This window comes from Plasmodium knowlesi, assembly GCF_000006355.2.
Source record: "Plasmodium knowlesi strain H genome assembly, chromosome: 1".
NCBI classification, from domain to species: Eukaryota; Apicomplexa; class Aconoidasida; order Haemosporida; family Plasmodiidae; genus Plasmodium; species Plasmodium knowlesi.
The window spans coordinates 131841-145895 of NC_011902.2; the positions used below are offsets into that span (position 1 = coordinate 131841).

The 14055-nt window shown below is 38.7% G+C and overlaps 2 protein-coding genes across 2 annotated transcripts; one reads left to right on the plus strand and one right to left on the minus strand.

The window, feature by feature from the left end:
* Window positions 1-305: 305 nt before the first annotated feature.
* PKNH_0102400 (NOL1/NOP2/sun family methyltransferase) lies at window positions 306-3566 on the minus strand (the record flags this gene model as incomplete). Its single annotated transcript, XM_002257483.1, has 1 exon — window positions 306-3566. One exon carries the CDS (start codon window positions 3564-3566, stop codon window positions 306-308), a length of 3261 nt encoding a protein of 1086 aa, XP_002257519.1.
* Window positions 3567-6859: 3293 nt separating this feature from the next.
* PKNH_0102500 (conserved Plasmodium protein, unknown function) lies at window positions 6860-12523 on the plus strand (the record flags this gene model as incomplete). Its single annotated transcript, XM_002257484.1, has 1 exon — window positions 6860-12523. The coding sequence occupies one exon, from the start codon at window positions 6860-6862 to the stop codon at window positions 12521-12523; it is 5664 nt and encodes a 1887-aa protein (XP_002257520.1).
* Window positions 12524-14055: the final 1532 nt, after the last annotated feature.

The window sequence follows — 14055 nt, forward strand, 5'->3', positions numbered from 1 at the left end:
AAAAAAAAAAAAACATACACAAATGCACAGTGTAAAGGAACGAGCAAATGAATTAAAATCGAACAACAGTGTAGCCGTAGCGTGTGCGCTTAACATAAGCGACTCACTCAAATAGCAGATCACCTGTCAGGCTAAAAGTGTAACATTCGCTATTTCGAAAAAAGGTACTTTGTTGGTATGTCCACGTAAAGAAGAACATGCAACGGTGACATACTGGATGATACCATTTTAAATAACTAGGTGGCGAACACACACATTCAGGGGGTAGCACAAAAATGTAACTCAGCAGAAAAATAAAAATTTTTCTAGTTTAAGATGTATGGCAGCATGATGATGGAGTTCTTATCAATGCTAATGTCCACAAACAAGTTTCCCTTATTTGCAGGGATAGCCAAAATTTGTTTATTCCTATTGAGGGTTAACAGAATATTTGGAGAATGTTTTGTCAGTTTTGCCGTCTGTCTAATGGTGTCTTTCGTGATGTTATTTATTTTCGACTTATCTACTTTTATAAGATCTAGGATGGCATCGCTTTTCACCCAAATGGTGTTTACGTCACTTTCCCCTTCTTGGTGGTCCGTGATGGGCTCTTCTGTTTTTTCCACCCTGGCTTCGTTTTGGTTTTCCTCTTTTGCTTCGCCTTCCTTCTTCACTTCTGCTTCTATATCTGCATCCTCCTCCTTCACATCTGCCTTACGTTCAGCTTCCCCTGCCGCCTTGGCCTTGGCCACGGCCCTGGACAGGGTGCTCTTCCGCTCACCGATCAGCTGGTTCATGTAACCTTCAAAGTCAAACACCCTCTGGTCATTCTCATAAACAGGAGCAAAATAACTTTTTATAATTTCCTCCCTACATGTCCTGTCCAGCAAAAATGTATCAACTTCTTTAAAGAAAGGCAAGAAATTCAAGCACCCACTGTAGTTTATTCGGTAGTAGTTTTCCACTCCGTTCTTTTTATTCTTATCTATCTGGATAACGGTTATCCCCGCGCTGATAATCTTCAGCTTTATTTTTGTGTAACACTCTAGGATATCCTTGGTGTGCTTGCTGACCAAATTTATCTTCTTGATGTTCACATTGATCCTCTCGTCGATCGATAATTTTGCAAAATTGGAGTCATCCTTCAGGTGAATATACAAATTATTTTTTATGGACATAAAATTGTCATTCAGGTTGAAATAGTTTTTTACTCTATTTAGAAGGTCGTGCGTTGGGCGCAGTTTCTCATAGTACTCCAGGCTCACGTACTCTTGTTGCTTGGTCATTTTGCGCTCCTCCCGCTGGGCTCCTTCCGCTTCCTCATTTTGTGGATCATTTTTCGAACCCAAAATTACTTTTTCTTCCTTCTCTCCCTCAGTTTCCTCTTCCCCTTCGCTCCCCACTTTACATTCCGACGTGCTATCAACCTCACCACCTATGTAACTTCTCAGTGCCTCCTCACTCCGCCTATTAATGAGATTTATTACATCCCCTCCGTGTCTTCTAACTGGCTGGAAACTCCTCACCATGTCGTCACTGTCTATCATATTGTAGTTACTACTCAAATTGTCATTGTCAATGAGGTTGTATTTGTTCGTAACTTCGTTGCTCGTCACAACATTGTAGCTAGTCATCACATCGTCAATGCCAATTACGTTGTAATTATCTTCCAGATCGTTCTGCTCCACCGCCTGTGCGCTCTTACTCATTTGTAGGTTATTGTCTGAGGAAAATATTTTACCTTGATCACTTTCTCTGGACTGCTTGGAAACATAATCAGAAATGTAAACAACACCATCCATCGATTCGGTATTCCCATTTTGTTCAGTACAATTTTTATTTACCTCATGGGATGGAATAATGTTTCCATTTTTTCCCTTGTCCTTTTTTTTGCTTCCTTTTTTATGTCTTCTATATTTGTACTTTTTCCTATATTCGTCCTTATCCGCCTTGTTTAATTTCGTGTAAATTTTTTTTTTTTTTTTTTTTTTTTCTTCCTTCCACTGGGGCTTCCCACACTTTTTAATAACTGCTATGAAAAAACCCCCCGCGTTGTAATGATGAGGAAAAAATCGCTTCACGTATTTCAAGTTAATTTCATTCATGAATTCCTCTCCCGGAGTAAACATCCCCTGTTGTATTTTGTCGTAAATTTTTTTATATTTTCCATGTTCCTTATTTTGCAAATAACTACAATACTCTTCATACGTATCAAACCACTGATCATCCATCATCACTTTCCATTCAGTTATACCTTGTTTAAAATTTAATTTGTCTATAAGTTCGTTTCCAAAGTTCATTAATTTCAGGCAGTTCCTATTTTCTACCGAATTGAAAACTTCGCAAATAACTGCCTCATTTTCAATCGGGTTTAGAGAGCATGTGCTGTACACAATGTTTCCACCTTCCTTGGTCAATTCGATAGACCTTTTTAAAATACTAACTTGCATTTGAAATAAATTGTAGGCATTAAATGGGTTCCAATTTAACCAGATATTTCTGTCCTTTCGCACGGTCCCATCACCACTGCACGGGACATCACATAAAACGGAGTCAAAGTACCTCTTCTCATTTGTATTTCCCTCATCATCCTTCATATAAATATAAGGGAAATTAATTGCGTTGTTGTTTGTTACCACTAGGCAATTGCTGTGTATATTTTTTAGCCGATGGAACAACATGCAACACCTCTTAAAGTTCGCATCATTAGCGATGACGACTCCAGTGGGGTTACTATTTGAAATCAGTTCCTTGTAGTGTCCGTACAAATGGTTGTCTGCGTTGAGGATGTACTTAAAAAATTCATCGTCGTATTGATTTCCGTCTAGTGCGTCGTGCAGACTTCTGTACAGATTGTTCTTCTCATCAGAAGGGGTATTTTCATGGTTGTTGTTCAAGCGAATGCCACTTTCACTGCTACCGTTACCAAGTTGGATGCTATCATCGCCGCTTAGGCTGCTATCGTCATCGACTAAATTGGCATTCCCTTCACCCTCCGACGTGTGCACACCTCCAAGGGACCCGCTCAAAGGGGACGAGTTCCTCTGAATAAATTTCCGAATCAAATAATTTTTCACATTTCTTTTGCTAATGAGGTGCATGTAATCCACAATTTGAGCAGTCTTAGAGCCAGGTGCTGCGCACATGTCCAGAACAAAATAATTTTCTTTCAGCTTCAGAAACAACACTGGCAACATGCTTACCAGCTCCTGTCTAAATATGTACCCGCTCTCATTTAAGTTTATTAAATAGTTGTACAAATTTTTATAATTTTCATCTTTCTTAATTTGGGACCTAGTCAAGTATATCTCATACATCTGGTCCCATTCATTCAACTTTGTAATTGCATAGTTGTCCTTGCAAAGATGTTCCAATTTCTTTTTTATATTTTCGTGAATAAAATTGCTGTACTTGTTGTTGTTCAGAACGCGAAATGTGATTGGTAATTCTGTGTTTATAACTGTCATAAAATTTTCCACTTCATCTTCGTTGATTATTTTCTGATGGATGTAATAGTTGAAGAAATTTTCATTTTTCTGTAGCAGGCTCGTGTTCTCGTAGTATGGGACGTCTTCCTTGGCCGACATGATTGCCTCCACGGGTGGTGGTGATGGTAGACGTGCAGTCTCCTCTTGTTCGAACTTTTGAGCGTTCTTTTATTTATATATATTTTTTTCCTTTTTTTTTTTTTTGCTCGTTTAACTGCGCCACCTATTATTATGCACAAATGAGGGGCGTAACGATTTTCGTTTAACTGGGCTGGCACTCCTTGCGCTCAACCGTCGTTGCGGCCTTGTATCTTATTTCGTAAGCCTCTATTTTGCAGAGGAACTACATGATTCTGCTGCTTTATGCAGGATTCACCGTTCGACTTTATTCAGCTTCGATTTATTTTGCTCTGCCTTTGATTTATTTTTTTTTGTTTTTCCCCTCTATATTTGGCTTGCCAACTTGTACACTGTACCCGCACCAAGTGATACTTTTTAAAAATAATTATACGATCAACGTGTTCGCCCCTTGTGGCGAAATGCGGTTTCTGTACCTCTTCATAGGTGGGCTTTCCTCACAATGGTACTTTGCTTTCTTCCGCTATCTCAAAATGTGATTTATTTAATGCACAAGAAGTGCTAGTAATAATACTTATTATGCCCCGCGCCTTAATTTTTTTTTTTTTTTTTTTTTCTTTTCCAATTTTGAAAAAAATGGTGCGGTGTAAATCTGTTCATTTTGGCCTATCAACAATCGTGCGCTGTGATTAATAGGCAAGGAAGACTGAACAGGCTACATAACGGTTTTATTCTGCTTTATTTTTTTACTTTACTTTTTTACTTTATTTTTCTACTTTAATTTTCTACTTTATTTTTCTACTTTAATTTTTTTTTTTCATTTTACTATTTTTTTTATTTTTTTAACCCCTTCGTAAAATGAAAAGTAAATTTCCTCCGCGGTTATTCCTCTCCGGATGGAAAGCGAAAAAGCTTTTTCGTGGACGCATGGCGTATTGGCTAATCACCAATCGGTTCAAGTGAGGTGCTTTTTTAAGCCCTTTTCCCGAATTTGCAATATGATAGTGTTGATACTGTCAGATGCTCATCTTCCCACACTCATCTGCGTCTCTATAAAAAGATACATTACGCGTGATTTATTTTTGCAGAACAGAACTACGGTTACGTATGCGTATAAATTTGGCCACTCCTACGCGTGTTAACATTTCGGAGATCCCCGTTGAGTAACTGTCCTCTCCTCCTATGTCTGAACTAGGGCCCCTTCGAAATATGAACACGTAGTCGGTACATGAAAAGGAGGAAAGCACCACTCGAATAATCAAGAGGGGTAGTAGTTGTGTAACAACCCATTTGACAACTGTATTAACTGACCAAAAGCAACAAAAAAAAAGAAAAAAAAATTCCTTCCATTTTGTCAATTCTGTGCATTTAAACCCAATTGTACGAATAAAAAAGTGACCAGTCCAATTGGACAAATGAGGAAAACTCACATCATGGTACATTAATATTCCTTTTCTTATTAACTCCTTAAAGTTACTAATCAAAAGGAATACACAAACGTCTCATTACACCAATTTAGCATTTTTTTTTTTTTTTTTTTTGTGTAACCTTTGGACATTTCACGGATCGTACGTGTTGATATGCGAATATTTTTATGGCCTAACTGTTGGATGTTTTATTTTGGGTACCATATTCTCGCCCGTTTTCTCGTTTTTGGTCCGTTTGTTCTGTTCGACCGTATGTTCACTTATCAACATGTCTAAGAGGTACGCAGAGTATTTCTGCATTTTGGAAAGGGGCAAAAAGTACCACGGACCATTTTTCTACCGCGATCTCTCTGACATCCGGTTGATTAGTTAAAAAAAGAAATGTATGCAAGTTTATACATATTGGGAAGTACCATATGAATGTACCATACGGAGAGGACGTAGCAAAACGTCCGTACCTTTGCGCGTCAACATTTCTCCTTCAAAATGAAAAATACATTTAATGAGCGCCTATTTCTACTAAAAAGTGATGAACAAATCATTTTTCGTATGCGCTCGTCATGCCCATTTGTAAGAACCAAAGGCATACTATGATGTGAAGAGAAAAATTAAGAAAAAATATAACGTAAGGGACGAAAAACTCTTGGAGGATTTATTTCCCCTTATAATTCAAAATTATCCCCACTGTTTCATCATGAACATCTTTAACTTTCATTTTTTGGATGATAATGTCCTGTATGCCAAAGGTCTGCAAGCACGTTATGCAGTATTTCGCCCGTTCTTTGGCCCCCCCCTTTCATATGTTTTTTTATTTTCCTTTGCAAGGTTTTTGTATACAATCTGTGCATAATCTTTGTATATTCTGTTAATTATTTTGTGCATATTCTGTGTATATTTAGGGTACAGGTTGGCCATATTTTTAGTCCCTTTGTCGCATGTTTGCTATTGGCACTTTTTGCCCCTCGTGCATTTCGTCTGCCTGTACAGTTTCTTAACACCCACCTGATGCATGCTGAAATGCTACAGTTAAGCAATGAGGACGCCAGTTCTTTCGTTCCTCAGGCGAAAATTTTGCAAGTGTCAAGGGAAGTGCGTACTCAAATGCGAACAGGCAAAAAAAAAAAAAAAAAAAAAAAAAAAATTAACATAGTGCAGTATATATTATGTGGGAGAAAAAATTGCAAATGTGTACATATATATAAAAGTTGCATACTTATGTCACACCTTTAATGCCGCGCACCATAAGTTTGCGAAGAAGCAGAAAATGCCAACACAACCAGGCAACCCATTTTGAGCAAATCTAAAAAAAAAAATAAAAAAAAATTTATAACAAGGAGAAATTTTCCAGGACGTTTTTGTAAGAGCATACAGGATGCACTTTTTTTTTTTTTTTTTTTTTTTTCTTTTCCCCTATCATTTGAGTGAAAATTCGGCAATTTTTTTTTTTTTTTTTTTAGTGATATTGTAGTAGTTGTAACACGTATTCTTACTTATGTCCACGAAGTAATATATATATATATATATCTTTTTCTTAGTAGGTGTATTGAACGTAGTAGTTACAATATTTATGTGCGCGTGTAAATAGCGCATGTGGGTGTCTATCTCCCCTTCCACTATTACACCCATGTACATATGTGAAAATTAGCGACACCCCCCCCGTGGGAAAAGGGACATCTTGTCCATCAGGTATAGAGTTGCCCTTGAGTACATAGTTTCCTTTGGAGCGCTCACTCCTGATCACTGCGCTAATGTACCCCTTTATTTCTTACAAAACATCAGAACATCACCTCTTTACCATAACAGCAGTGTGTGCAGTGGCACATAATATTAGAGAAGACCTCTTCTCACCGTGTCTATGTCTGTTTCGATTCCATCCCTCTGAGCAAGATGCGAGACAAGGAGATGGAAAAGAGCGGGCGCCCTTCCTTTACAAAACGGGCAGACTGGAGCCGAATAAATTTTACCTTCCTAGTATTTGTACTGGGAATTAAAACGGTCTTTTGCATTTTACTTTTTATATACCAACATGTGTTACTGTTTTTTATATTCTTCATGTCCACAGTCATTTCCCTGTACTCCCTAGTTGTAAACACCTTCAAGGCATTAACCCTTTATATAATCATTTTAACGTCCATCCTAACGTCGATCTTCTTGTCCTTATTTAATATCATACACGTAGAGTATATATCTAACGTTTTTAAGGATGTGTTCCTATCGACGGTGTCATATTCAGTATTACCCTTATTCACATTAGAATTTTTTGTAGCGGTTATTTACATATGCTTGAAGAGGAGAAGAAGGGGATACATCGAAAAACGCTTAAAGGAATTAAAAATAATCATCGATGGAGGGAGAAATAAAGAGAAAGGAGAAAAACTCCTGTCGCTGCAAATCGATTTGGAGAAAAATGAACTTAACACATATGACAGGACTTATAAGTACTACTTGACTAATTACAAAAACAAGAAATACATCTGCATTGAGAAGAACACTGATTATTCCAGTGACGGGGACGATCAAAGTGCCCATCATGGCGGAAACGAATACGTCGATTACAATGCCACTTCATCTAAACGTTCATCTTTGAAGAAGCATCGAAGTAGCAGTGGTAAAAAATCCCTCCAAGCGGAAAAAATCGCAAATAAGGGATCCCCCAAAAGTGACTCCCTGTCCTATTACCATGTCAGCGAGGATTTAAGTTTTATCCATTCGGGAATTAAAAAATATGCTAAAAAGAACGAAAAAAGTAATGCGAAAAAGAAAAAATCGGGAGGAAAAGGGCCAGCGGAAAAGTATACCCACACTGCTGGTACCTGGAGTGATGGCTATGGTAGCCCAATGCACAGTGCAAGTTCTCACACAAAGGGTAGAAAGCACCAATGGTGCAATGACAAGAATAGCATTACTGATAAGGAGTGCACCAACTTGGTGAACAATGAAAGAGAAGATGAAGCAGAAGGCACATCCATTATTTCACAAGAGCCTCCATCACAAACACAGTTCCTAACGCAGCAGATCGAACCATGTAGTAACAAAACCATGTCTAACAGTTTGACGGAGACCCTACCGAATCAAACACCAGAAGAGGGGGAAAATTCCAAAAAAGGTTCCGCAGAATATATAAAAAATTCTTTTTCATTAGACAATTATGAAGAAGTAAATCATATAATAGAAAAATTTATAGAAAAGAACAAAAAGGAAGAGACTCCAAGTGCAGATTCCACGTTTGACTCCACCAAACAGACTGAACAACAAAATGGCGCAGAGGATACTGTAGAGAAGGTGGACGAATTAGACATGGAAAGTAAAAAGAGGAAAATGGATGACGACCTCGAGCAGAAAGAGCTACCACAGAATGAGACCCCACCAGGATCATTCGACCCTACCCCGTTACCAAATGTACAGAACCAGACAGAAGAAATGAATGTACACAATGACGAAGAAAAATGGGACCATCTATTGGGCCGTATGACTTCGCAGGTAGAGGAAGAACTCATAAATATTTTGACAACCCAAGGCTGTGATCAGAAGGAAGAAATTTACGCAGAATGCACAGTTGAGGAAAAAAACGCTGATCAATTGGCGTACGTAGAAGATCATCATGATGAGATCGTCGCAAAATTCGAAGCACAGCAATATAACCAGGGAGACGAGCTCCATTCAACTGTGAGTGAGATGGAGGAGAACAAAAAAAAGCAATCGGATGATAAAGAAGTAGACCTAAATAACATATCTGACAGGATGGATAATCCCGTATGTTCTGGCACCGCCGATATGGAGGAGGAGACAAAACAAGTGGACAAAACAAATAATCAAGAACTTTCTATGGGTGAACAGTATGACAATTTTAAGAAAGAAGAAATTGATGCACAGGAAAATTACCAAAGAGAGGTGATACCCGTAATTAGCTCCACAAATCAAGCGTGTGAGCACACCGGAAAGGTAACGACTATCCATGATGGAGAGTCCCACCTAGAGGTGCAGCAGCAGATGGAAGAGCAGTCGGATGAACAATGGAACGGGATTCCCACGGAGCATCCGTCCGAATTGCCATCGGGTGAATCATCACAGTTACACATAGAACAGGTCACAGCTCTCCCAAGTTCTCCTGCTTCGAACATGCCAAATGGGAAAGAAGAGAAGGACGATGGGGATGAAGACAAGGGTGACAACTCTTCGGAGTCTAAAAAAACACATGAAGATGAAGAGCAGGTGAAAAATTTTCTCTGTACCAATTTAGAGGATATCAACCTGCTAAAAAGTGCAAATTACGAGGTAGATACAAAGGAGTGGATAAAGCTAGAAAAAGAGGATATAGAAATGTTGAAGCGATCTGTTAACATCGACAACATTGAACACATACCAATTGATGATTTTTACACAAAAAATATAAAAGAACGTGGTTCTAATCTATTTTCCTACTCCATTCATTCTAGTAACATGTCTGAATTTCTCAAAATCGGGGTGGACCAAAAGGCATGTGCTAGTTGGAGTGCGCAACAAGAGGAGAGCCTAACGAGTACTGACGACATATATAAAAAAATAAATTTTTCAAATTTGGAAAATAATAAAAAGTGTTATGTCACCCTTTTTTCTGAAGAAGTTATCCCCGCAGGGGTCCTTAACGAAAAGGAAAAGATCACAGAATGTATGAACCTGCAACAAATGGAGACCTTCCATTTGGACTGTAACGAAATGGATTCAGGGAACGAATCTTCTCATGTAGAAGAAGCTAAAGAAACGAGTGAAACTCACCCATCGAATGATTTTAAATCGGGTGAAGATTCCGATCAAAAGTGCAGTCAGGAGAAGGTGCTCGATCATGGAAAAGAAAAAGAATCCAATGAAAAAGGTCTATATCCATTTGAACAAATGAACATTAGTAGTAACGCCTTCACTTCCAATTTATACACAACGGAACATGGTGAGTATAGAAATTACGAGGAGGTCATGAAAGACAATTCGAATATTGCAGAGGCATTTCTCAATAGTGGCATGTATGGGGAGAAAAGCGAAATGGGGAAAAGTAACATCAGCGATGAGATTCTCCCAAATAGCTTCATCAACCCAAACGAAAATATCATCCTTAATTACAGCAGTTGTAATGATGGCATGCAGAGTGTGCCAAATAGCTCTCTCATTCTCGTCAAAGGGGAACAGGGCACGAAAGAATCAGAGAACTCGACAAGAATCTTCAATCGTGGAAGCGACTCTAACAGCGGTAACATCAATGATCCTACTAAATGTATGGACAATAAAGATATGAATAAAGAACAGGAGGACACGAGGAACATGGGAAGTAATGGCATGTGCGAATCGACCTCCATATTTAAACAGCGGAAATCCTTTTTCGAGAATTTAAAAAAAGACAAGCCATTAAGCAGCCACCCCGCAAAAATATTTCTCAGCAATGAAAGGGATGTCCTCAGAAAGGTGAGTGGAAAAAGTGAAGGAGAAGTACTCAACTCTAACTCGTCCATAAATCAACGCAAAGAAGGGAATATCCCAGTGGCAGAATCAAATATGAGCAGTTCCATCCCCAATGAAGAAGATAACCAGACGAACAAAGAACATTCACTAGAAAAATTTGCAAAGTTAAAGAAAACGAAAAATATAAGTGACAATTTTTACATCATAAACGACAAAATGAAAAGCAGTGGAAAGGAAAAGAAGGACACTTCCCTTATGGGAATAGCGCCAAGTGAGCAACTAACACCCTCAAACGATTTGGAAGGTAGGACTACAACCGACACCCTCAACACACCCAATCGGGATAAGGAAAACGAAATGGAAAAAATAGAATGCATGGACGAAATGGCCAACTGTGAGAGTAATAAAAAAATCACGCAACATTTTGTCATTTACGATCAAAGCGATTTTGCAACTCCCAGTACAAAACTGGATGAAGGAACACTAACCATGGGGGAAGCCCACAACTTGGAGAAAAAAAAAAAAATCGAAGGAACCACACCCAACACAGTAATCACCCTTAACAACTGCACCATTAATTCGAATGCGGACATGCATATAACAGAAGGGAAAAAATATATGTTCAGTTCGGCTACACAACTGAGTAAGGATATTTTCATAAATTTAGAAAAAGTAGAAAAAATAATTCACGATGTAAAAAATGAAAGCAGTTATCACGAGGTATCCCTCCTTAGTCAAGTTAAGGAGGTTCCCACGTTTGGTAGCAGTGAAGAACCCAACCCCCAAAATAAGAAAAAAAAATTCACAGAATTAAAGAAGAAGACCACTCCTATGAACAGCAATCCTATAAATGACACATTCCCAGCGGAAGCTACAAACTCGAAGATCAATGAATTCCCCGACATGAACTTGGACCATACGAAGGAAGTCTTGCCAAGTGGACACATATCCATCGGCGTCATGAATTCTGAAGCGTCTCCCTGCTCCGGCGATTTGCTTTCTCCCGCTGATAAATCCCTTCTCACGGTCTCTGCACCGGTGGACAAATTTGAAGACGAATTTTTTAATATGAATTCCTGTGACAGCAGTGTCATGTATAAAGACTTCATGGACGTAATGAATTCGGAAGTTCGGCCGGAGGTGGAACATTTGGAGGAAGCAGAAGTGGATGCAGTTCCAGAACTAGTAGAAGTTATTCCAGAACAGATGGAAGTTTTTTCAGAGCCCATGGAAGCCACTTCAAAGTCAGTGGAGGCGTCTCCCCAACAGCCAGATAATAACCTCCCACATGGAACATTGAATTCCGCAGAGGAAGAGGGAGATGCAAAGTCGGAGGAAGAACCTAAATCAAGGGGCGAGAACGACGCAGCTCTGGAGAGCGAAAATATCCACGAGTTGAATAGTCTGCCCCCACAGGAGGCACAACTAGGAATGGGGCAAACAGATCTTATGAGGAATTCAAACCATAGCTTTGACGTATCATTCGGTGTGCACACGGATAAGCATAAGATGGACGATAAAAATTCCTTAATTGATAATTTGAAAGAGAACGAAGCAATTGACACGGCAGGGGACCTAAAGGAAAATTACACAAACGAAAAGTGCACAAATAATGACGCAGATCAGCAACCCTTTATTAATGACAAGGTGGAGGGAGAAGATAAGCCGAACGAGGAATTAACTGGCAAGGTAACATTGCAAGAGGAACTTATAACAAAGGACAACTTCGAAGAGGATGAAACAGAGTCAATATATCCAAATGAAGAGGATAGTCCAGTGGGCAACGCAGCTATATATGAAAGTAACGGAATACCCCCTTTGAAGGAGAGAAATGAAGACATAATTTCTTTGCCCACAGAACAAGTAATAGATAATTTAGAGAATGTAATTGACCCTCCCATGGTAGAAGAAAACACCGGGGGTGACAAACCAAAGGAAGAAATATCCCCAGATGAAGAACACAGTGGCGGTGAAATTATTGACAATAATAATCATGTGAATGTCTCTGAGAAGGCAGAAGCAGGGGTGAGCGAAAGTCCAAATTCATCCAAACTTAACCAGGAGAAGACTAAAAATTATAGAAATAGAAAATACAGTAAACGGAGAAATAGAAGAAGATGATCAGTCACGTCTCGAACTGGGTATAGGAATGGGGAGCAACATGCTAGGCTCATGTTAAGATATATATTAGTATTCCAGGGGGGAGTTAAAAAAGAAGTAAATAACAGCATGTCACTCAGCAATGAATACCCAAATGGAGAAAACTACATATTAATTATATCACTTCGAAGCTATTAAGAAGATAAAAAAAAAAAAAAAAACATCTATATGTGTGAATCTTAATGGTGAAGCCTGATAACACACATGACATCCTTTTGACAATTTTTTATTTTTCCCTTTTGGAACTTCCAACCTGGTCCATTCTTCACGATGGAGAAACATTCCCTTTGCGCAAACGCTCTCAGTGAGCTAAGATTAAGAGTTTTTCTTTTTCTTTTTATAATTGTATTTTTTTTTTTTTTTTTTTTTTTATAACACTGGAATATTATTTTATTCCTCATAACTATTTTTACAGTTTCATTCTTTGTCATATTTACAAAATTCTGCTTACCATATGCGTATTATCAAGTGGAGATATATATATTTTTCTTTTTTTCCATCTCGATTGTTTTTCCAATACACACTACGCACAGTGGAATGTTTATGCTTAGACAAGCATACATATCATAGGTTCAAAAATTGGCTAATATGGAATGTGTAAATATATGTGTGCACGTTTCCCCATTTTATGATGGAAATACAGAGCGTACTTTGTACACCGCAGAACATTGCTAGCGAGGAGAGGTGTACACCCTCCACATCTGCAGGTAAACACAGAAGGAGGATGAACCACCAGTGGGGGTCATATTTGGGAAAAGAGCCAATTTACACGAAAGTGCGTCCATATGCGTGTCTGCACTATACGCGTTAAGCAGAGCAATTGTAGAGATGCACTTTCGCATAAGTACGAGTGGCCAAGGGTTTGGTAAAACCAATATGTCTGCATATCCTTTACCCTAAGGAATCATTGCAATGGGGAAAAATTTTCTACATAGTGCTCCCGAGGCACATTTAGAAGAATGCTTTAAAGGGGAGTGATCGTAGGGGATACTTAACTTGGGCGAAGTTACGAGTGCGGACATTGTACACACCGTATATATATTTGATCGTCCATGACAGATCAGTAATCCTTCGCGATTTTGTGAAAATTGCACAATAGGAACAATCATCCTGTAAACATACGTGCAGAGTTAGGCTTCTCAAGCAATTGTGCAGTTGCTCGATTTGAGGAAATGCTTCCGTTTTGCCTTTTTCTATGCGCTTTCGTAATCACCGCAGAATTTCCACCTTCTTTCAAAGATGCTCTACATGTGCATTTGAACAGGAAGCTGTGGTTGGCCAATTTTTGTTTTTACACTTCCCTCATGGTGCTGTGGACGTTAGAAGGTTTGCAGTATTTCTACAGAGCATTATGCGCGCGTGTGTTTTATTAGCGCATTCATGATGCATTCATGTATGCCTTTTTTTTTTTTTTTTTTTTTTTTTTTTCTTCAATGTATACATTAATGTGTTTGTATTCCTGTGGCCCATATTCTGCCCGATGGACGAGGCCT